This window comes from Equus caballus, chromosome 19 (genome assembly GCF_041296265.1).
Source record: "Equus caballus isolate H_3958 breed thoroughbred chromosome 19, TB-T2T, whole genome shotgun sequence".
NCBI classification, from domain to species: domain Eukaryota; kingdom Metazoa; phylum Chordata; class Mammalia; order Perissodactyla; family Equidae; genus Equus; species Equus caballus.
The window spans coordinates 48,285,985-48,311,615 of record NC_091702.1 but is presented as its reverse complement, the minus strand read 5'-3'; the positions used below and the strand labels follow the sequence as shown (position 1 = coordinate 48,311,615).

At 35.1% G+C, this 25,631-nt stretch overlaps 1 protein-coding gene across 24 annotated transcripts in view; it reads left to right on the top strand.

The window, feature by feature from the left end:
* The window catches only part of STXBP5L (syntaxin binding protein 5L), a 349,911-nt gene that overhangs the window by 71,080 nt on the left and 253,200 nt on the right, over nucleotides 1-25,631 (top strand). For 23 of the 24 annotated variants that reach the window (XM_023623677.2, XM_070243721.1, XM_070243724.1 and 20 more), the window contains exons 4-5: nucleotides 12,695-12,776; nucleotides 16,254-16,354. In XM_023623677.2, the coding sequence (XP_023479445.1) occupies nucleotides 12,695-12,776; nucleotides 16,254-16,354 (183 nt within the window). Of the gene's footprint in view, nucleotides 1-12,694; nucleotides 12,777-16,253; nucleotides 16,355-25,631 lie in introns of those variants that run through there. The other variant, XM_070243727.1, reaches the window with a different exon arrangement.

Genomic DNA, 25,631 nt, shown 5'->3' with positions numbered 1-25,631 from the left:
GTGCATGAAAACACGCTCAAGATCACTAGTCATTAGGGAAATATAAATCAAAACCACAGTGAGATATCACCTCACACCTGTTAGAATAGTTATTATCAAGACAAGAAATAACAAGTGTTGGTGAGGATGTGGAGAAGAGGGAATCCTTGTGTACTTTTGGTTGAATTGTAAATTGGTATAGTCACTATGGAAAATATTTATGGATTTCCTCAAAAAATTAAAAATAGAACTACCATATGATCCAGAAGTTCCACTTCTGGGAATATATCCAAAGAAAACAAAAACACTAACTCAAAAAGATACCTGCACCTCCCATGTTCATTGTAACATTATTTACAATAGCCAAGACAAGGGAACAACCTAAGTGTCCATCGATGGATGAATAGGTAAAGAAATTTATATATTTTAAACAAACTTCCAGTTATAAATAAATACTAGCACTAGGGAGGTAATGTATAACATGATGACTATAGTTGACACTGCTGTATGATATATAGGAAAGTTGTTAAGAGAGCAGATTATAAGAATTCTCATCACAAGGAGAAATATTTTTTTCTTTTTATTGTATCTACATGTGATGATGGATGTTAACTAAACTTATTGTGGTAATCATTTCACAATATATGTAAGTGAAACCATCATGCACCTTACACTTATACAGTGATATATGTCAATTATTTCTCAATAAAACTGGGGGAAAAAAGAGAAATTCTTGAAGGAAGCCATGGAAGTTAATCCACTTTACTATACAGGAACAAGGGTAAGAGTTACAGTAGACTTTTCTTTAGAAACAATGCAAGCAAGAAGAAAGTGGAGTGAAATACGTAAAGTATTGAAACAAAAACTCAGCAACATATAATTCTATATCTAGGAAGTTATCGTTCACAAGTGAAGAGGGGAAACTTGAAAATTACGCAATAATGTTCGAACTAATAAATGGACCCAGCAAAGGTGTAGGATACAAAATCAACACACAAAAATTGATTATTTCTATACATTAACAGTGAACAGTCTGAAAAGGAAATTAAGAAAATTCCAATTACAATAACATCAAAAATAATAAAGTATTTAGGAATAAATTTAACTAAGGAGAAAAAAAGACTTGTACACTGAAAACTACAAAATATTTCTGAAAGAAATTGAAGACACAAATAAATGGAAAGACATCTTGTGTTCATGGTTTGGAAGGCATAATATTGTTAAGATGTCAATACTACCCAAAGTGATCTACAGAATCAATGCAATCCCTATCAAACTCAACAATATTTTTTGCAGAAATAGAAAACTTCATTCTAAATTTTGTATGGAATCTCAAGGATCCTCAAATAGCTAAAACAATCTTGAAAGAGAATAAAGTTGGAGATCTCAGATTTCCTGATTTTAAGACTTATTACAAAGCTATGGTATTCAAAACAGGTGGTTGTAGCACAAAGACAGACCAATGGAATAGAATAGAGAGCCCAGAAATAGATCCTTACATATATGATCAAATGATATTTGGTGAAAGTGCCAAAAAACCATTTACTTGGGAAAGGAGAGTCTTCTCAACAAATGGTGCTGGGAAAACTAGATATCCACATGCAAAATAATAAAGCTGGAACTTACCTTATACCATATGGAAAAATTAGCTCAATATGGATCAAAGACCTAAGTGTAAAAGCTAAACTTATAAAACTCTTAAAAGCACAGAGGAAAAAATTCATGACATTAGATTTGGGAATGATTTTTGCATATCACATCAAAAGCACAGGCAACCAGAGAAAAAATAAATATGTTAGGCCTCATCAAAATTAAAAGCTTTTGTACATCAAAGGAACTATCAAGAGAGTGAAAAGGCAACCCATGGAATAGGAGAAAATATTAGCAAATCATATATCTGATAAGGGATTGATATCAGAATATATAAAGAACGTCTTCAACTCAACAACAAAAGGCCAAACCCAGTTTAAAAATGGCCAAAGGACTTGAAGAGACATTTTTCCAAAGAACTTATACAAATGGCTATTAAACATGAAAAGATGCTCAACATCATTAGTCATTAGAGAAATGCAAATCAAAACCACAATGAGATACCACTTCACACTCACTAGAATAGCTATTAAAAATAAACCCAATATAAAATAACAAATGTTGGTGAAGATGTTGAGAAATTAGAAGGCTTGTGCATTCCTGGTGAAAATGTAACATGTTTCAGCCACCATGGAAAATGATATGGCAATTCCTAAAAAAATTAAAAATAGAATTACCATATGATACAACATTCTGACTTCTGGATATATACCCAAAAGAAGTTAAAGCAGAGACTTGAAAAGATATTTGTATACCCATATTCATAGCAATGTTATTCACAATAGCCAAAAGGTGGAAGCAGTCCAACTGTTCATCAACAGATGAATGGATTAAACAGAATGTGGTATATACATACAGTGGAATATTATTCAGCCTTAAAAATGGAGGGAAATTTTGACACATGCTACAACATGAATGGTCTTAAAGATAGTATGCTGAGTGAAAGAAGCCAGTTACAAAAGGACAGCTATTGTATGATTTCACTTATATGAAGTTCCTAGAGTGGTCAAATTCATAGAGACAGAATGCAGAATGGTGACTACAAGGGCTGGAGGGAGAGTGGAATGGGGAGTTATTGTTTAATGGGTACAGAGTTTCAGTTGGGGAAGGTGAAAAATGTTCTGGAGATGGATAGTGGTAATGGTTGCTTGACAATGTGATTGTACTTAATGCCCCAGAACTGTACACTTGACAATGGTTATGTTATGTGTATTTTACCGCAACAAAAAAATAATTAAAAAATTTTTAAAAAATGAAGTAGAAATAAAGACTTTCTTAGACAAAATATTAGAGAATTAATTGCCAGCAGAACTTCCTCTAAAAATGTTAAAAGAAATTTTTTAGGGAGAGAGAAAATGGTAAAGGTCAGAAATCTAAATCTACATAAAGAAAGAGAAGGAATGAGAAAGAACACATGAACATAAGGCAAAATCTCTTATTTTTCCCTATTCTTTATTTTTATTGAGATATAATTGACATATAACATTGTGTAAATTTAAAGTGTACAATGTGTTGATTTGATATATTTACATATTATAGTATAATTACCAGCATACCATTAACTAATACCATGTTGCTTTGGAACCCCCAGAGTTTTCTGGGTGAAATTTGAAACTGGCCCCCATACACAGAGGGCAAGGAGAGATCAATGAAAGAGGCAGACCGCTCCAGATTAGTAGGTGGCAGTTTTAATAAGCAAGGAACTTACATAAGAGGCTTGTTTGGGGCACCACAAGATAAGTGGATCTTTGCATCCACCCATCAGAATCTTAAAAGTTTATATAGAAGCCTTAACTGGGTTCAGTCATATATTCAGTCCAGATGGTTTCAATAATACATTACTCAAGGCTGCATCCTTGAATGGCTGCTAGTATGGGAATAGTAGGCAGAAGGTACATTCCAAGAACAGGGAGTGGCAGGAGCCTCTGATTGCCTGATTCCACTCTTGACTCCACTGGTGGTCCTGTCTTCTTGACGACCTCCTACAATACACCTTCATCATGTCCTGTAATTATCATTTCATTTTTGTGGTGAGAACATTTAAGATCGAGTTTCTTAGCAACTTTGAAGTATGTAATACAGTATTTTTAACTATAATGACGATGTTCTCAGATCTCCAGAACTTAGTCAACCTCTAAGTGCATTCTGATCTTTATTATTTCCTTTCTTCTGCTAACTTTGGGCTTAGTTTGTTCTTGTTTTTCTAATTCCTTGAAATATAAAGTTAGGTTGCTTTTTGGGTTTTTTTTGCTTGAGGAAGGTTAGCCCTGAGCTAACATCTGTGCCAATCTTCCTCTCTCTTTTTTTTATATGTGGGTTGACACCACAGCATGGCTGATCCAAACCCACGAACCTGGGCCACCAAAGGGGAGCATGCCAAACTTAACCACTATGCCATGGGGCTGGCCCCAACATTACTTTTTTGAGATATTTCTTTTTTTTTTTTATTATTATTATTTTTTTTATTGAGTTATTGATAGGTTACAATCTTGTGAAATTTCAATTGTACTTTAATGTTTGTCAGTCATGTTGTTGGTGCACCACTTCACCCTTTGTGCCCACCCCCCACCCCACCTTTCCCCTGGTATCCACTAAACTGTTCTTGGTCCATAGTTTTAAATTCCTCATATGAGTGGAGTCATACACAGATTATCTTTCTCTTGCTGGCTTATTTCACTTAACATAATTCTCTCGAGGTCCATCCATGTTATTGCAAATGGAATGATTTTGTTCTATTTTGCAGCTGAGTAGTATTCCATTGTATATATGTACCACATCTTCTTTATCTATTCGTCTGTTGATGGGCACTTAGGGTGCTTCCACGTCTTGGCTATTGTAAACAGTGCTGCAATAAACATTGGGGTGCACAGGACTTTTGGGATGGCTGACTTCAAGCTCTTTGGATAAATACCCAGTAGTGGGATGGCTGGGTCGTATGGTAGTTCTATTTTTAGTTTTTTGAGGAATCTCCATACTGTTTTCCATAGTGGCTGCACCAGTTTGCATTCCCACCAGCAGTGTATGAGGGTTCCTTTTTCTCCGCAACCTCTCCAACATTCATTGCTATTAGTTTTAGATATTTTTGTCATTCTAACGGGTGTAAGGTGATATCTTAGTGTAGTTTTCATTTGCATTTCCCTGATGATCAGCAATGATGAGCATCTTTTCATGTGCCTATTGGCCATCAGTATATCTTCTTTGGAGAAATGTCTGTTCATGTCTCCAGCCCATTTTTTGATTGGGTTGTTTGATGTTTTGTGGTTGAGTTGCGAGAGTTCTTTATATATTAAGGATATATGCCTTTGTCAGATATATGACTTGCAAGAATTTTTGCATCTATGTTCATCAGTGATATTGGCCTGTAGTTCTCTTTTTTCGTGGTGTCCTTGTCAGGTTTTGGTATCAGCATGATGTTGGCCTCATAGAATGTGTTAGGAAGTGTTCCATCTTCCCTAATTTTTTGGAATAGCTTGAAAAGGATGGGTATTAAATCCTCTCTGAAAGTTTGGTAGAATTCCCCAGGAAAGCCGTCTGGTCCTGGGGTTTTATTCTTTGGGATGTTTTTGATTGCTGTTTCAATCTCTTTCCTTGTGATTGGTCTGTTCAAATTGTCTGCCTCTTCTTGAGTGAGCTTTGGGAGATTGTAGGAGTCCAAGAATTTATCCATTTCCTCTAGGTTATCCATTCTGTTGGCATATAGTTTTTTGTAGTATTCTCTTATAATCTGTTGTATTTCTGCAGAGTCTGTTGTTATTTCTCCTCGCTCATTTCTGATTTTGTTTATTTGAGCTTTCTCCCTTTTTTTCTTTGTAAGTCTGGCTAGTGGTTTGTCAATTTTATTTATCTTCTCAAAAAACCAGCTCTTTGTCTCATTGATCCTTTCTACTGCCTTTTTCGTTTCAATAGTATTTATTTCTGCTCTGATTTTTATTATTTCTCTCCTTCTGCTGACTTTGGGCTTCATTTGTTCTTTTTTCTCTAGTTCAGTTAGGTGTGCTTTAAGGTTGCTTATTTGGGATTTTTCTTGTTTGTTAAGATGTGCCTGTATTGCGATGAATTTTCCTCTTAATACAGCTTTTGCTGTATCCCATATGAGTTGGTACGGCATGCTATCATTTTCATTTGTTTCCAGGTATTTTTTTATTTCTTCTTTAATTTCTTCAATGATCCATTGCTTGTTCAGTAGTGTGTTGTTTAGTCTCCACATCTTTGTCCCTTTCTCAGCTTTTTTCTTGTAATTAATTTCTAGCCTTATAGCACTATGATCTGAGAAGATGCTTGTTATTATTTCAATTTTTTTAAATTTGTAGAGGCTTGCCTTGTTTCCCAACATATGGTCTATCCTAGAGAATTTTCCATGTGCACTTGAGAAGAATGTGTATTCAGCTCCTTCAGGGTGGAGTGATCTATATATGTCTATTAAGTCCAATTGTTTTAGTTTTTCATTCAGCTCCACTATTTCCTTGTTGATTTTCTGTCTGGATGATCTGTCCATTGATGTGAGTGGGGTGTTGAGGTCCCTACTATTATTGTGTTGTTTTTAACATGTTCCTTTAGGTCTGTTAATAGTTGCTTTATGAATCTTGGTGCTCCTGTGTTGGGTGCATAGATATTTATAAGCGTTATTTCTTCTTGATGAAGTGTCCCTTTGATCATTATATATTGTCCCTCTGTGTCTCTCTTTACCTGTCTTATTTTGAAATCCACTTGGTCTGATATGAGAATTGCAACACCTGCCTTTTTTTCCTTGCTATTTGCTTGAAGTATTGTCCTCCACCCCTTCACCCTGAGTCTGTGTTTGTCCTTGGGGCTGAGGTGTGTTTCCTGGAGGCAACAAATTCTTGGATCTTGTTCTTTAATCCATTTTGCCACTCTGTGTCTTTTTATTGGAAAGTTCAATCCGTTCACATTGAGAGTGATTATTGATGCATGTGGACTTAATGCTGTCAATCTGTCGCTCATTATCTTGTTTTCCTGTGTTTCTTTTCCTGTGTCCTTTATCCTACCCATTTAACACTGCAATTTCTTATGCTGGGTTTCTTAGATTTTTCCTTATCTATGATTTGTGACTCTGTTCTGTACTTTATTTTAGTGTCTACCTTGAAGTTTGTATTTAGAATCTCGTGTATAATATAGTCTATTCTCTGGTGGTCTCTTACTTACTCGACCAATACTGATTTAGACCCTTTGCTCTTCCCCTCCTAAATAATTATTTTCATTTTTTATTCCAACTCGTCTTATTAATTGGTAGTTAGAGTGCTAAGATCGTCCTTGTTTTGGTAGTTTCCTTATTTTTACCCTAATGCTATAGTTGAATATTTGCTATCCTGTTCTGATTCTATCCATTGGTCTCCCTAGTCTGTGGATTGTGTCCCCTTTCTCCCTTTTTTCTTTTTTCAAGTATGAGAGCCTTCTTGAGGATTTCTTGTAATGGAGGGCTTTTAGTTACAAATTCCCTTAACTTTTGTTTGTCTGGAAAAGATTTAATTTCTCCCTCATATCTGAAGGAAATTCTTGCTGGATAGAGTATTCTTGGCTGAAGGTTTTTATCCTTTAAAGCTTTGAATATATCACTCCATTCTCTCCTAGTTTGTAGGGTTTCTGTAGAGAAATCCGCTGACAGTCTGATAGAGGCTCCTTTATAGGTTATTCTCTTTTTTTTTCTTACTTCCCTGAGTATTCTTTCCTTATCATTCTTATTTGCCAACTTTACTACTATGTGCCTTGCGGTGGGTCTTTTTACATTGACAAATCTAGGAGATCTAAAACCCTCCTCTACACACATTTCTCCGTTGATCCCTAGATTTGGGAAGTTCTCTTCAATAATTTCATTAAGCACACTTTCTGCTCCATTTTCCTTTTCCATATTCTCAGGAATTCCTATGATCCTTATGTTCTTACTCCTCATTGAATCCATTATCTCTCGGAGATTTTCCTCATTTTTTTTAATTCTTAGTTCTCTTTCTTCCTCTGTCTGGCGCCATTCAGCCTGTCTGTCCTCGATTATGCTGATTTTCTCCTCTATGTTGTCTACCCGGGCATTCAGGGAATCCGTATTCTGTTTTATCTGGTCCATTGTGTTTTTCATCTCAAGTAATTCTGTTTGATTCTTCTTTATGATTTCAATCTCTTTTGTGAAGTAACTCCAGAACTCAGCTTGTTTCTCTTTCTCTCTACCTCATTGAGTTTTTTGATTATAGCTGCTCTGAATTCATTATCACTTAGTTTACCTAATTCCAAGTCCTCAGGACTTAATTCTGTGTTTTTATTGTTTTCCTTCTGGTCTGGGGCTTTTATAAATTGCTGGATGGTAGAGGAGCGGTTTTTTCTCATGGTGGTAGAATTCAGTTGTAGTTACAGCCTGTCACCACTAGATGGGGGTCGAGAGCGGCGTGTTAGCTCTCCGCCTTGGGGCAAGATGGCTGCGCCCACTGGCTTTGCTGGGGGGGAGGGGCTGTTACTCACACATGCCGGTCTGGGTTCAGATCAGTTCTGTTCTCTGGTCTCCCAAGGCCCTTGATTTATAGGGTCCCCGCGGACGGAAGCTTTCCCCCCGTCAGCGGGTCTGCACTGAATCAGCGGCAGGAGTCCTGGATGATCCCCCGGTCACGCGGCCCCTCCCCGGCTCCTTCCTGACCTGCGCTGCAGCGATGGCAGACTCTAGGGGAGGGAGCGATGTTCTCTCCTACCGTTCCAGCGCCTCCAAAGGTGTAAAGCAAGGTTTATGATCTCCGCCTTCTTGGTATTGTAGGTCTCTAATGAGCTGGCATTATGTTTATTCTCTGAAATTCAGTTCTTCCAATCTTTTGTTGTATTTTGGAGGGGAGAGAATCCCGGGTCAGCTCACCCTGCCATTTTGCTCCGCCCACCAGAGAGATATTTCTTTTTCTTAATGTAGGCACTTGTCATTATAAACTTTCCTCTTGGAACTGCTTTTCCTGAATCCCATAAGTTTTGGTATGTTTTGTTTTTATTTTCATTTGTCTGAAGATAGTTTATGATTTCCCTTTTGATTTCTTCTTTGATCCATTGGTTGTTCAGGATTGTTGTTTAATTTCCGCTTATTTGTGAATTTTTCAGTTTTCCCCCTATTACTGATTTCTAGTTTAATATCATTGTGGTGAGAAAAGATACTAGATGTGGTTTCATTCTCCTTGCTTTGTGCCCCAACATATGAGCTATCCTGGAGAATGTTCTGTGTGCACTTGAAAAGAATATGTATTCTGGTGCTATTTAATGGAATGTTTTGTATGTGTCTGTTAGTCCACTTGGTCTATGGTGTTATTCAGGTTCACTGTTTCCTTATTAATTCTGTCTTCAATGTTGAAAGGAGGGTTTCAGTCCTCTGCTGTTCTGTATTGCTGTGTATTTCTCCATCCACTTCTGTTAATACTTACTTTAACTATTTAGGTGCTCCAATATTGGGTGCATGTATATTATAATTTTTATATCCTCTTGGTGAATTGATCCCTTTATCTCTATGTTGTGACCTTTTATCTCTTGTGATCAATTTTGACTAAAAGTATTTTATCTCACATAAGTATAGGCACTCCTGCTCTCTTTTGGTTACTATTTACATGGAATATCTTTTACCATCCCTTGAATTTCAGCCCATGTGTGTCTGTAAAGCTAAAGAGAGTCTCTTGTAGACAGCATATTGTTGGATCTTGTTTTTCAATCCATTCAGCCACTTTGTGTCTTTTGATTGGAGATTTAGCCCATTTACATTTAAAGTAATTGTTGATTAATTACCTACTGTTGCCATTTCTTTGTTTTCTGAAAGTTTTTTAGTTCCTTTGTTTCTTTCTTCCTCTTTTAACTGCCTTCATTTGTGATTTATTTTTGTATATTTTTTGTGTGCATGTTTTCTCTTTTATGTAACTACTATAGTTTTTGTTATGGTTTCCATGAGGCTTACTGAAAGCATCTTTTAGATATAAATCTATTTTAAGCTAATAATAACTTAATTTCAATCACATACAAAAACTCTACACTCTCCCTTCTCTTCCCCTAACATTTAATGGTCTTGTCACACTTTTATGTCTTTTTATATTGTGTATCCATCAACAAATTATTGTAGCTATAGTTGTTTTTAATATTATTTTCTTTAGCTTTTATAATAGAGATAAAAGTTATTTATAGGGGCCAGCCCTGTGGCTGAGTGGTTAAGTTCATGTGCTTCACTTTGGCAGCCCAGGGTTTCACAGGTTTGAATCCTGGGTGCAGACATGGCACTGCTCATCAGGCCACGTTGAGGCAGCATCCCACATGCCACAACTAGAAAGACCTACAACTGAAAAAATACACAACTACGTACCAGGGGGCTTTGGGGAGAAAAAGGAAAAATAAAATCTTAAAAAAAAATTAAAAACAAAAAAGTGATTTATATGCAACAATTATAGTAGTATGGTATTCTTAGTTTAACTATATATTTACTCTTACTAGTCAGTTTTGTATTTTTATTTTTTCATATTGTTACATAGCATCCTTTCATTTCAACTTGAAGAACTTCCTTTAGCATTTCTTGTAATGGCAATGGTATAATGGTAATGAACTCCCTTAGCTTTCGTTTGGGAATGTCTTTATCTCTCCTTCATTTCTGAAGGATAATTTTGCTGGGTATAGTCTTCTTGATCGGTAGGGTTTTTTTCTTTCATCGCTTTGAATATATCATTCCACTACCTCCTAGCCTGCAAGGTTTCTGAAGAGAAATCCACTGATAGCCCTATGGGACGTCTTTTTTTTGGGATGAGTTGTTTTTCTCTTGCTTTTTTTCCAAATTTTCTCCTTGTCTTGGACTTTTAATATTTTGATTACAGTGTGTCTCAAGGTAGTCTTCTTTGGCTTCATCTTGCTTGGGTTCCTTTGAGCTTCCTGTACCTGGATGTCCATTTCTTTCCAAAGATTTGGGAAGTTTTCTGCTATTATTACTTTAAATAAACTTTCTGCCCATTTCTCTCTCTCTTCTCTTTTTGAAAGTCTCATGATGCAAATGTTCATTTGCTTGATGGTATCCTGTAATTCACTTAGACTTTCTTTACTCTTTTTCATTGCTTTTTTCTTTTTGTTTCTGTAAGTGGTTATTTTCAAATTATTTGTCTTCAAGTTTGCCAGTTCTTTCTTCTGTGTGATCAGGGCTGTTGTCAAAGCTCTCTATGAATTTTTCAGTTGTGTGTGTTCTACAGTTGTAGGATTTCTGTTTGTTTCTTTTTTTGGTTTCTATTTCTTTATTAAATACATTTTGTTCATGAATTGTTTTCCAGATTTTGTTTAGTTGTCTATCTGTGTTCTCTTGCATTTCATTCAGTTTCTTTAAGATGATTATTTTGAATTCTTTGTCAGGCAAATCACAGATCTCCATTTCTTTAGGGTCAGTCACTGGAGTTCTATTAGTTTCCTTTGGTGGTATTATATTTGCCTGATTCTTTGGGATCCACATAGCCTTGCATTGGTGTCTGTGCATTTGTGGGAGAAAACACTTCTTCCAGTCTTTACAGACTGGTTTTAGAGGATAAAGACCTTCTCCTGTCTGTTCTCTGGGTTGATAGGATTACCTGTGAAATTACACAGCAGTTGGGCTATGTTGGAGCCACTTACAAGGGTGTCACTGGGTCTGCAGTGGGGTCTGTAGTTGATGGCTTGTTACCAGGGCTTGGGCCATTGTGGATCCCTTCTGTTCCCTGGGTGGATGCGACTACCTCCAGTACCTTGTTCTGTATGGTGGCACTGGGACAAGGGTCTGCTTTAGGGTCTACATATGGCTCCTCAGAAAGCAAGCCTATTACCAGGTAAATGGTAGGTGTGGCTCCCCACCAGGTCCCTGGGAGAACTGCTGCCTGGTCCCTGGATGGGTACCGAGGTGGGCAGGACTGTCCCTGGACTGTGGCTGAGAGGTGCTAGAACTGAGTCTCAGGACTATTTCAGATTCCACAACCAACACTGAGGTTCAAAGACCTGGCTCTGCAGGCAAGGATGGGTGTGTGTCCCTCCAGGTCATGTATGGGCTGGATTGGCCCCTGACTGTGTCTGGAGTGACTGGAGTTGCATATACGGCCCTTTCAGAATCTCCTAGGGTACAGTTGGGTCTCCCTCCAGGTCGCTGTACTAGTAGGACTGCTCATGGGTTGCAGCTGGGAGGGGTTGGAACCGAGTATAGGGCCCTTTCAGAGTCTCTAGGGTTGCAGACAGTAGTGTTTCCCCCTGGGACCCTGCACCCTTAGGACTTCTGTCTGACTATGGCTGTGTGGAGGCTGGGGCTGGGTATAGGGCCCTTACAGGATTTCCAGGGATGCAGATGCAAATTTCTTGTGTCTGGTACCTGTGCCAGCAGGGCTGCTCTACACAGCAGCTCAGCATAGACTGAAGGAGGGAGCTGATACCTAGCATTGGGCCCTTTCAAGATCTCTAGAGGTTCAAACAAGAGTGTCTCCTACAGGGTCCCTGTGTCAGCAGGATTGTTCCTGGACTGTGGCTGGGATGGGCTGGAGCCCAGTTACAGGGCCATTTCAGAATCTACAGTCTTACAAAATTTGGCAGGTTTACCTCCAGTGGCCCCCGCACTGCAGCTGAGAGGGGCTGGAGCTGGTTCAAAGGCCACTTCTGGATCCATAGCTGGGACCAAGATCTGTCTGCCTATTACCTGATGTATGGGTGGGTGTAACTCCTCTGGGTCCCTGGCATATAGCATATACTGGTAACAGACCAAAAGCCAAACAGGGATGTAGCCAAGTTCTCAGGGGTGGGGAGCTATTTCCTTTTCTGTAGCCAAGACTACAGTGAGCGAGTCAGCCACCTGGGTTCAAGCCTGTCTTTTCAAAACAGCTCGCTTCATTCTTGGACTGCACTGGGGTTTCACAGTCTCTTCCCTGGATCCCAAAGCTCCCACGAAGGCACTTTTTTCTGTGCATGGGTGCCAAATTATTGTTGTTGGGGGAAATAGGTGCTAAGGATGTCTTATTTGGCCATTTTGCTGACATCTTGTGCTATTTAATGTAATTTGCATGAATTAAGACTAAGATTTTTCAACTCTTTATAAAAATAAGGAAAACTAAAAAGAAAAAGATTAGTTGCTAATTAATATTGGTGCTAATTAAAATGTTAGAATCCTTGACTTTTATTATATTAGACTCGGGAGACCTGGTGTTGATTGTTATTGCCAACATGAAAGTGGTGCAGCTGTTCTGCAGCTCCAATTCTTGATCAATGAGGTAAGAGTCTTTTTGACTATTTGTCACATATACACTGCATTAGTTGATATAATCTTTTTTATACTATGATTCTAAATGCTTAAAGATGTATATATTTATATATATGCAATATTATTCATGGTCACATTTTTCATAAAAGACTATACTCCTGTGTTTGTCAGTTTATAAATTTTAAAGGAAAAAAGTTGTATATACCAGAAGATTCTGTTATTGTGATTGTGTAGCGTAATTTATAGATTACTTACTTAAATGGTTTTTAAAAAATTACTAAAATCCTTTGATTGTTTTACTGATCATTAAACTTTCCATTATGCACTCTCCTCCCACCAACTTAAATTTTATAATCCAGCACTAACTTCATGTTTTGTCTTTATCTTCATGAAATAATTTTTTTTTACTTGTTTACGTATGGGCTCTTTAATGTATGTATCTCCATATGCATTTGTTGGCATGTGTATTCATTTACATTTATTTATATATCCATAGCTACTATGACAATTGACTGCCTACCCTATCACTGTTTTATAGACTTATGGTGATAAATAACTCCTTAAAGACAGAGCATGTATTTATAAAGCTTGGAAAGATTGCAGATGTTCCATTAGTTGAAGGCTGTTAAAGGCTTCTTGATTCAGATTTTTACAGTGGATCTTTGAGTCTTCTAGAGCTGTTTTAAGTGAGCCAGTCAATACAAAAATGCTTTAAGAGTTATTTGTTTTTTTTGTGCCATACCAAATTCAGGCACTTAGCAGATTGAACTCAGTGCCTTGAGGGAAAAAAAATGAAATACCACTGATTGCTTTCTTATGGCCTGAACAATGATCTTTTATTCAGTGTCTTCATATATTTGTGTATATATTTCTAAGAATTTATAATTGTAAACATGGATAAAATGGTTCATAGAACTTTGTATTAGAGATACCTGAGGCATGAAAACTTTGTGGTATTGGCAGATGTCCACTTTTTACTTCTCTTGGCTCAAAATCTTTTTCAGAAGGCTGTGAGATTCTCCTTATTCACAAACCTAGAGTATTTTACCTTGTAGGCATACTTCCTATGAGGTACCAAAATGAGAGAGGGAGATAAGGAAGAATAGGGAAAACATTTTTAAAAAATATTTTATTATAATAACCAGTCATTAGTATCTAGAATGATAACCTTTTTGAAGTCTCAGTGTTACTCTGTAGCTCCTAGTTGAGAGAACTCAGCCTTTTGCCTTGTGTACGGATGTGTACTGGCAGGCATAAATCGTTTCTAGGTGATTTTCTCTGGGTCCAGCCCTCTGAGAATTGTCTTCAAGGTCCTAATTTGCCTCTGTGCTACATAGCTAAGAATAAATAAAGACAAGCCTTCAACATCCTTCCATTGTTTACATTGTCTATCCTGACCTACTCACCTTGATCCACCTCACACTCAGTTTCTCTACCTTTTTCCAGACTTCCCAGTTTCCAACCTCATGACTGGTGTTTTTATTCATAGTTTTTAATCTTTTCACAGATCTTCATTAGTAGTGCTTCTTGTAGATTCACTTTGCTTTTGTAAATGAGCCCTAGACACCCTGCTGATGTGCTTGCTTTCATGTGTCTTATATCTCTTTTGGTGCTGTTATGCTCAGTGGTCCTGTTCACTTCCCTCCAATAAGTTACCTCTTAGTTTTATCAGAGAATTACAATACTGACTTCCTCCCTAGATTTATTCATCTATTACACTATTATTGAACATATGCTGCTTTATTTTAATTCCATTGCCTTTGACATGTTGTATCTCCTGTGTAGCACATAACTATTTACTGTAGAGAATGTTTTCTTAATTTCATATATCACATTCTGTCCTATCCCAAGTGAATTTCCACTTTCCTGAGAAATGAGATCGGTGTCTTATATCTTAAAAAAAATTGTGGCAAGCAATCCTAATAATTTTCCAGTTTGTATATATGAAACATTTGGGAACAGTTTACAAGTAAAACAAGCAAACAAACATAAAAATCCTCAAGACATGTGTAGGGTGCATTTTATTGCATGGAATGTAATTATCTATGAGTTCATGTTAAAATGTATATATCAATGTGTACCTCTTTGAACATGTGTATTTATTACAAATATGCAAATTATAGAAATTTTTAAATATTTTTAATGGATATGTTCTCTGATTATGATTGGTGTGTTAAAAGCTATTCTTCTTTGAGACTGAAATCACAGGTATGTAATAGAAAGAGATCCATCATAGGCTATATGAGCAATTTTTGTCTTAGGAATTTTTATGAAAGAGCATTTTTATTCCTATCTTATTCTCTCCTCTAATTCCTAAAGAAGAAATAAATTATAGGGATTTCAATATAGTTCTTCCTATCATCTAAAGAGGGTAATCATTTTGATGTCTGTGATTGGTGTTATAAACTGTGAAAGGTTACTTGTAACAGAGTTCTTTGGAAAATATGAAAAGAATTTTAGGTATCTCAGGAGCACCGTGATTCTGCAAGATCTCTTTTACAGAACACATTCAATACTCTAGAGTAGCTTCAGGCTGTGTCATAGGACAAGCATTGACATTTTTAGCTGGGAAACTCATAATACTAGAAGTTCTGACATAGTTTAAGATGATCTTACTTAACTCAGTGAAATAAATAGTTTGTGTGTGTGTGTGTGTGTGTGTGTATATATACATATATATACACATATATATATGTATATATATATGTGTATATACATGTGTGTGTGTGAAGTCATATATGGCAGCTAGTTATCTGCCCATATGGTGTGTGCCATATTAAGAGGTAGAAAACATTCTATTGTATTTGAAATAGGATTAATTTGTATTTAGGTTTTGTATAAAAAGAATGCTAGTGTTGTTTCTGTAGTTATACTGAAATCTAGTTGAAGAAATGTTTTATTATAGATGTTTTCTTTTATCGCAGATGAAACTTGAACTATAAAAACAAATTAAAATACACCAGATATACTTTTTAGGAAGAATATATATTTTCCAACTATGTAGAAAATTCTTACAAATGGTGAATTTTTATATGATCAGATTGCAGTTTTAAAACTGGGTTGGATATTTACTTCTCTGTAAAGCTACATAGTATATATGTGACTAAAAGAAACAAAAAAAATTAAACTTAGTTTTTTCCAAAGAAAATTTCCAAAGAAAATTTTGTGTTAAAAATACCTCAGTAGTCACAATGATGCTTACAATAATTCTTTCTTTCTATAGGTAAATGCATATTCCTTGAGCTGGTCATCCCGACCAATCCGTATGCAGTAGTTCACTTGCTTCACTTGCTTCTTCCACTTTCAGCATCCTTAGCCTTCCTGATTGAAATATGTGCGATTGTCCTTCCTTGTATCTCTGGGTGATATAGATACAAATAACTCTTCCAGCAGTGAAAAAATCAGTAAATTGTTCAGCTTCTTGTTTTTGCTTCACAAAAAATCCTAAATTAAGTAAATCACTCACTTTGTCTTCTTTTTGTTCCAGGGTGCTTTGGTCAGTGCAAGTTCAGATGACACACTTCATTTGTGGAATCTTAGACAAAAAAGGCCAGCTATTCTTCATTCTCTTAAATTTAATCGAGAACGGTAAGAATGTATGAATTAAACAATTTCTTTTTTTTTTTTTGCTGGGAAAGATTCACCCTGACCTAATATCTGCTGCCAATCTTCCTCTCTCTCTTTTTTTTTTCTCCTCCCCAAAACCCCAGTACATAGTTGTATATTCTAGTTATAAGTCCCATAGTTCTTTTTTGTGAGCTGCTCCTGCAGCACAGGTACTGACAGATGAGTTGTGTGGTTCTACTCCCAGGAACCGAACCTGGGCCACTGAAGCGGAGCACACCAAACTTTAACTGCTAGGCCATCAGGGCTGGCTCTAAACAATTTCTTAATGCACAGCAAAATTATTTCCTGAGCAAGTTTCAGGTTAACTTTTGAAAGACTGTTTTTTCATAATCTTAGTAGCTAGAAATAATTTAATGTTTATACTTGCTTTGTAATAGTTTACTTCATAGAAAATTCATAATTGATTTAGATTCAGTCATCTGCTAATGGGGAACTCCTAACATTTTTGTTCTTCTCACTACAAACCAGTACTTCAGCAATGATGTATTCTTTTCTCTAGGCCAGGGAGTTGAAAACCGTGACCTAAAATTTAAAAGTTAGATAAATACTAAATGTACTTCTACGCCTTTTGATCGTGGCAAGTACCTCCTACACTTTCACCATTTTGCTTAAATATTTTTTTATGTTAAAAAAAATTGTGACAAAAGTTTTAGATATCCAAGAATATTGGTACTAATTATTGAGGAACAGTACACATCCAAGATTAATGTTTTCAAAGAGGGTTATTTGATCAAAATTCAGATTCCTCCATTTTATAATGAATATTAATAATCAGAAAGAGAAAATTATATGAATGAGTATGGGAAAAGTTTTTAGATTTTATTTGTAACAAACTGTACCAAATTTTAATGTTTCTGATGTGGGATTCAACGAGGCCTAGAACATAAACACACATCCACTTAACTGACAATCCACCTGAGATGAAGTAAAATTTGTGTTTTATTACCTGTCTCAGTAATTTAACTATAAAGTAAATTTGTTTACTATTTGGAAAACAATCAGACTCTTTGCAGTGAATGGGCAGGGCCATCACAGGAAAATTTGATGTTAATGAAAGGAAAAGAAACCTCTGAGAAGTAAATTTATACAAATCAGCAAGTACTATTCAAACTGAAATAGGTGAATAATAGAGGCAGGCAGTCTTTGCTGAGAGCTCAAGATAGTGCTCATTTTAGTTTGTTGAATAACAATAGTTCATAAGGAATCAGCACTATATGGGCAGAGCTTAATGAGGTAAATTTGTTTTTATGGGTATGGTGAGAAAAAAGGATGGCAGCTATACAGACATTCTTCCTTTTTCTCCCTGAAGCTTTCTCTTTTTCTTTTCATATGCACACTATACTGTTCAAATCATTAACCCTCAATATTCTGAGTAGTATTCATAAGTTTTACATCCATAGTATTTTAGGATTCAGCATCAATAGGAATTTTTCTTATATCTAGTATTTTTTGAGAGGAGGGAATTTATATTTTAGACATTTGCTAAAACTAGATAGGATATCTTTCTTTAGATTAGGTCTAATTTTGGTTATTTTATCTTAAATTTTAAAATAACTACTGTAGCAGAAATTTCAGGATATTGAAAAATTTAAAGATCAGTCACGAGTTGTTATAATATTTCTATTTCTTTACCACTTGTAAGGTTTTTTGTTTATTTGTTTCAATGGTTTGAGTAGATCTGGCCCTATGCTTTTGTGTTAATGGACACGATGGGGTTTTTTCCCCTCACAATTGGAATGTTGAAGGAAATGTTCTGACTCCTTTTATGGCCCTTTTAGGGGAAGAAATAATTGATGGTGATAATTTCCAATTATAATTTTATCTCAGTTGAGGTGAATTTAACTGCTAACGACATAAACAAGCAAGCTGACAGATTTTGGACAAGCTTAAATCATAGGAACTTTTAAGCATTGACTATTTTAATGTTTGCAAAAAATGTGATATTTGTCTTTTTGAGAAAGATAAATTCATTATCTTGAATTTGAGAATAATCGTTAATTATCTTGACTTGAGAATAGTCATTAACTATCACAATTTATTGTGGAAGAAGAAAATTCTCCTTAAATGTGGTAAATGGGAGGTTTAGGTTTATAAAGGAGAATTTAACCAAGCATCTTTTGGAACTCTGAGCCCTCTTAAATTAGCCGTCTAACTATGTAAATTTCTGTATATCCTTATCTTTATGCTATATATATATATATGTATATACACACACTATATACATATATGTGTAGATATGTATATTTAGGTTATATAATTTATGCTAGAAATTTTAGTGTTTTTTTTTTGTTTATTAGGGCACCTTCAGCTTTTGGTCTTACAATCTTTGAAGGCAGCAACCAGCCTTCATTTTGAGAAGTAGGTTTAGATATTCCAGCTTCTTCTGGTGGGTGATCCTTGGATTGCTTTCAAATATGATTTAAACCTAAATATGGAAGAGAAACTGTTTTGATTTCTGTGATGCATGATATGAAAACTGAATAAAATCAAACATTCACATTTAGGCATATTTACAGCCCTTGCTGTCACCGATCATAAATTGTGTAATGTTAGGGAAAGCAGAGTTGTTTCATATGGTTTTCAAGTAAAATTCAATATGTAGGCTGTGATATACAGACTTTAAATTATTTGTACTTGTTATATCAGAGTTTATTTTTTCTGTCTGTGGCATTCTGCTAATTAATATCATCAGAGTACTTCTAAGGAATCTTAGCTAAACTGCAGGGAAGGAATATTCTGTTAAGAACTCTATTAAATCTTCAGCCATTTGATCTATCAGAGTTGTCTTTTGGTGACACAATTCATAACACAAATTTAACATATTTTATTGCTTTATAAAGGTAATTTGAATTATTTTTCTTTTAAAATTCCTGAATAATTAACATATTTGCCTGGTTTGACATTCAAAAGATACAAGTTGTATATACAGTGAAGGATCTTTCTACAGTTCCTGTCCCCTGGACTCTTAGTGCCCATCAGCAGAGGCAAGCAGTGTTATGAATTTCTTGTGAGATTCATTACGTAAATATATAAAGAAATATTATATGTAACATAATTTTCTTTCTTGTGCATATATAAGCAAATATGAAAATACATATTTCTGTTACACAAATTGTAGCATGTTATACAAACAGTTTTGTATCTTGCTTTTTTCTCTTTATAATATGTTCTGAAGATCATTCCTAATCAGTACATGAAAAGCTTCCTTATTCTTTTTTTTGGTGTGTGTGTAAATGTTACCGAATTATCAAGAAACTGTGTAAATATTGTGTACTCCTTGAAATAATTTTACACCCATGTAATAAACTCACAAATCAAGAAACAGAAAATTACTAGACCACAGAAACCCTTCTGTGTTACCTTCCAATCACTACTTAACCCCCGGGTGTACCACTATCCTGATTTCACACACTATAGATTAGTATTGTCTATTGTTTTCGACAATTATAGAAATGGAGTTATACATATATACTTGTTCGTGTTTGGCTTCTTTTGCTCATTATATTTATAAGTTTCATCAATGTTGCTTGTAGCTGTGGTTTATTTTCATTTTCATATAGTATTCAATTTAATAGTATTCTTCAATTTGATTAACCATTCTACTTCTATTCTCTTGCTTATAATTAACTTTTCTCTGTCCATTTAAATTTTAGAAAGAGGTTGTCATATTCCACAAACACATTTGCTGAGATTTTGATTGGAAATACTTTGAATCTGTAGATCAATTAGAGAGAACTGACATTTCACATGTTGATGGGGGACAGTAATATTAGTTCATTGTCATTGACAATGACAACATTAATTTACTCAGTCTATGAACATGGTACATGTTATATCCCTCCATTTACTTAGGTCTTCTTTGATTTCGCTAAATAAAATTTGTAGATTTCTCTTTAGAAGTCTTCCACAGTTTTATTAGGTTTAGTCATAAATATTTGATATTTTTAATGCTATTATAAATTGAAAAAATTACAATATAATACAAATATAAATGATACTTAATGATAATTACAATATAATACAAATATAAATGATACTTAATGATAAAATTATATTAAAATATCATTTTCTATATGTTTTTTGTTGGAATATAATTGACTTTTATATGTTGGCTTTGTATCTAGTGACTTTGCTTAAATTCAATTAATAATTCAAATTGTTTACCTGTGGTAGATTTTCCTACATATACTATCATGCCATCTTCAAATAATGACAGTTCTATTTCCTTCTTTATAGTTTATATATATATCTCTTTATTTCTTTTTATTACCTTATTGCACTGGTTAGAACCTTGTATTATTTATTTATTTCTGTGTAACAATAATACCACAAATTTGGTGACTTAAAACAACATACATTTATTATCTCATAACTTATGGGTCAAGAGAGTAGGCATGGCTTAGCTGGATTTTCTACTTCAGGGTCTCACAAACTGCAAGTAAGTTGGCTAACCAGGGCCATGGCATCATCTGAGGCTTGATTGTGAAATGATCCATTCAGTTTCCTAACAAGTTGTTGGATTAAGGACCTCAGCTTTTTGCTATTGACCAGAGGCCATCCTCAGTTGCTTGCTGTATGGCCTTCTCCATAGGCTTCTTCAAAACCAATAAGGGAGAGAGTCTCCTCAAAAGATGGATGTCACAATCATATGTAATTTAGTGATGGAAGTGACATCCCATGACCTTTGCCATATTGTATGTGTTAAAAGCAGGACACAGGTCCTGTGCACACTGAAGGGGAAGGGCATTATGCAAGGACAAGAATATCAGGAGATGGAGATTGGGATCATGGAGACAACCTTAGAATCTGTTCACTGTAGACTTCCAATGCAATATGGAATAAAAAAGTCAAGACCAATGCTCTTCTTGTCTCTGATCTTAGGGGGAATATTTTCATTATTTCAGTTTTAAGTATATGTTTGCTTAACATATGGAAACTTCCCTAAGGAAGTTTCTTTTGCTGCTAATTTTTTTATAAGCATATATATTCTTAAATCATGAATGGATGTTGAATTTTATCACAGTTTTTTTGTGTCTATTGAGATGATCGTGCAATTTTTTCCTTTTTATCTGTTAATGTGGTAAAAGACATCAATTGATCTTTGCATGTTAAATGACACTTGTCTTCCCAGAATAACTGCAACTTTTGTGATGTATTAGTATTATTATATATGCTGGATTTGCTAATATTTTGCTAATGAGTTATTTGAGAGTATTCTATCTATGTTAACAAGAGCTTAGAATGTAGATTTCCTTTCTTTTGAATTCCCTGTTAGGTTCTCATGTCATAGTTATTCTAACCTTATAAAAAGAATGTAGGAATGTGTCCCTTTGCTATGCTCTACAAATATTTGTGAAAGATACTGTTGTTTCTTTCTTAAAATTTGAAAAAAATCACCAATCTGGGCCTGGGTTTTTCACTGTGGGAAGATTTTAAATGTCATATTCAATTTCCTTAATAGGTATAGGAATATTCAGATATTCTGTTTCTTCTTGAGTCAGTTTTGGTAAGTTTTGTTTTTGAAGAAATTTGTCCTCTTCATCAAAATTTTCAAATTTATTAGCCTTAACAGTAGAGTCTGTATAGTAATTTTCTGTTTTCTATTCCTAATATTGGTGATTTGTGAGTTATTTTTTTTTCTTTATCAATCTTCTGGGGATTTATCACTTTGGTAGATTTATGATTTTAATAGATTTGTTGATTTCCTCGACTGTACACATGTTGTTCTAGTTCATTGATTTCTGCTCTTTGCTGCTTTTGTTAGGTTTGATTAACTTTTAACTAGATTCTTGAGATGGAAACTTATATGGTTGATTTAATATTTCTTCCTTTCTAACACATGAATTTAGGCTATAATTTTTCCTCTAAATATTACTGTTTTAGCTGCATCTCAGAGATTCTAGGTTTGTCTTATTTTCATTAATGTGAAGCTAAAATATTTTATAATTTCTCTTTGAATTTTCTGTTATTTAGAAATGACTTAATTTCTAAGCTGTTGGAGGTTTTCTATTTATCTTTTTTATTGCTAGTAAACAATAAATTGCTACTTTGGAGAGATCATCATCTATGTGATTTTAGTTCTTTTGGCATTTGTTGTGACTTCTTCTGTGATCCAGAATATGAACAATGTTGGTAAATGTGCACAAATTGAATTTTTACTCATCTATTGTTGGATTCGTGTTCTATATATGTAAATTAGACCAGATTTGTTAATTGTGTTGTTGAGATATTTAAATTATTACTGATTTATATTTGTATTTGTTCTATTTGGTATTGAGTGAGGAGTGTTAAAATCTCCCACTATGATTCTAGATTTGACTATTTCTCCTTTTAATATTAATAATTTATACGTTCTGAAGCTAAATTGTTGGATGCATACAGATTTGGAGTTGTCCTATCTTCCGTATATGTCTATTCTTTTATCATTATGAAGTATCTCCTTTCTCTTTAGTAATATATCTTGTTTTAAAATATACATTGTTGATATTTGTATGGCTATACCAGCTTTTCTTGGTTAGTGTTTGCATAGTATTTATTTTCCCACGATTTTATTGTCAACTTTCTATGTTCTTTTTGTAAGCATATAATTTAAAAAATCAGTCTGACATTCTTGGTTTTGTCTTGGTATATTTACATTTAATATAATTTACTGATATATCTAGATTTATATCTACTGTCTGTGATTTTTTATTTCACTCTAATTTTTATGTTCTTTTTTTATTTTCCTTGCCTTCTTTTACTTAAACTTTTTATTGTCCTAATTTCCCTATATGAAGTTAATATATATTTTTTCATTCTTTTTTGTGAAAGAGTGAAGGGGGTTACCTTAGAGATTTTAACATGTCACATCGCTTATTTCAGTCTACAACAGTATTTCTTTTACCATTTCTTTGATAATGACAGTAACTTAAACTTTACCTCCATTTACCATACCACCTTGCTTTTTGCATTATTGATGGGTTGTATGTAATTCTACATTCATATTAAACTCTATAACGTATTACTAATATAGTTTAGTATGTCAATATTCAGTTTATAGTAATATATTTTTACTAATATATATTTATTTTTAATTTTGATTCTCTTCTCTTTCTGTAATTCTGTTTGGATTAATTTCCTCTTGTCTGAAGAAATCTCTTATTTTACTGAAGGTTTGATAGGATGAAATTTCTCAGTTTTTGTTTGTATTATTTCACTTTTTAGAAAACTTATTTTGAAATAATTGTATATTTGCTGGAAGTTGCAAAAATAGTATAGAGAGGTTTTGTTCCCTTCACCTAGTTTCCCCCAGTAATAATATATAACTATAGTACAATATCAACCAGGGGATTGACATTGTATAATCCACAGATTCAGATTTCACCAACTTTATGTGCACTCATTTGTGTGTATGTAGTTGAGTATACATAGTTATATTCAATTTTATCATGTTTACACTTGTGTAACCACAACTACAATTAAGATACAAAACTGTTCTACTGCAATAAAGATCTTTCTTGTGCTATACCTTCATAGTTACACTCACTCCCCTCCCTCCCCATCTCATTCTTAACCCCTGCAATTCACTAATCTGTTTTCTATTTCGATAATTTTGTCATTCAAGAATGTTATATAGGGAGCAATGTCAGCGTCATGGCAGAGTTAGCTTGCCCGGGACTCTCTCCCCTCCAACATACAACAAAAAGGATCAATCATATTCCAACAAAAAAATATTCTAATAGCACAGGAATCCTCAGAGACCCACAGCAGCCAAATGAGGGCAGAGAGGCTGGAGCCCCCTTGGAGGAGCTGGAACAGGGTAAGAGAGAACTTCATTCCCTCCCCTAAAGACTGGGATCACTGCCACAGGAGGCTCTGTGAGGGAAGGAGTCGGGGTAGGACCACATGTCAGCAGGATCACCCAGGACTCCCTAGGGCCCTTGCAGCCCAGATGGAAGCCCTCTAATGGGGTGAAAGCTTTTGTGTGGGGTGACTGCATCAAGCCAAGACCCCTGGAGAGCAGATAGTAAGAGCTGATTGGGAAACGCAGGTGTGCATGGAAGAGAAAGTGCCCACCACCCCCTAACCTGCGCTGTGCCGGGCCACGTTGGCTGAAGGCGGAGGGCTCAGAATATGCAGCTCTCAACCCCCATCTAGTGGTGACAGGCTGTAACTGCAACCGAATAATATCACAATGGGGAAGACCTGTCCATCTTCCAGCATCCATCCATCTTCCAGCATCTGTCAATTCATGAAATCTCCAGACCAGAGGGAAAACAGGCACCCAGAATTATGTCCTGAGGACTCAGAAATAAGTAAACTAAATGATAATTAATTCAGAATAGCTATCATCAAAAAACTCAATGAGGTAAAGGAAAATATAGAGAAACAAGTTAATGAGTTCTGGAGTTACTTCACAAAAGAGATTGAAACTATAGAGAAGAATCAATCAGAAATACTAGAGATGAAAAATACAGTGGAAGAAATAAAACATAATATGGATTCCCTGAATGCCCGTGTGGATGCCATAGAGGAGCAAATCAGCATAATCAAAGATAGACAGACTGAATGGGTCCAGACAGAGGAAGAGAGAGAACTAAGACTAAAAGGGAATGAAGAAAATATCTGAGAAATAGCTGACTCAATGAGGAAATGCAATATAAGAATTATTGGTATCCCTGAGGGAGAAGAAAAGGAGTATGGAGCAGAAAGCATGCTCAAAGAAATAATAGCAGAGAACTTCCCAAATCTAGGGAATGAGAGAGATGTGTGTGCAGGAAGGTTTCAGGACTCCTAGATATGTCATTGTAAAAGGACCTACTGCAAGGCATATAGTAGTAAAACTGGCAAAAGTGAATGACAACGAAAGAATACTCAGGGCAGCAAGGCAAAAGAAAATAACCTACAAAGGAACCCCTATCAGACTTTCAGCGGATTTCTCTGCAGAAACCTTACAAGCTGCGAAAGATTGGAATGATATATTCAAAACTTTAAAAGATAACAATCTTCAGCCAAGAATACTCTATCTAGCAAAAATATCCTTCAGCTATCAGGGAGAAATTAAATCTTTCCCAGACAAACAAAAGCTAAGAGACTTCGTAGCCACAAGACCCACTCCCCCACAAGAAATCCTCCAGAAGGCCCTCATACATGAAAAAAGAAAAAAAAAGGGAGAAAGAGATCAGAAAACACAGAGTAAGGGGACAAATAGATAGAATCAGAATAGGATAGCAAATATACAACTATAGCATTAGGCTAA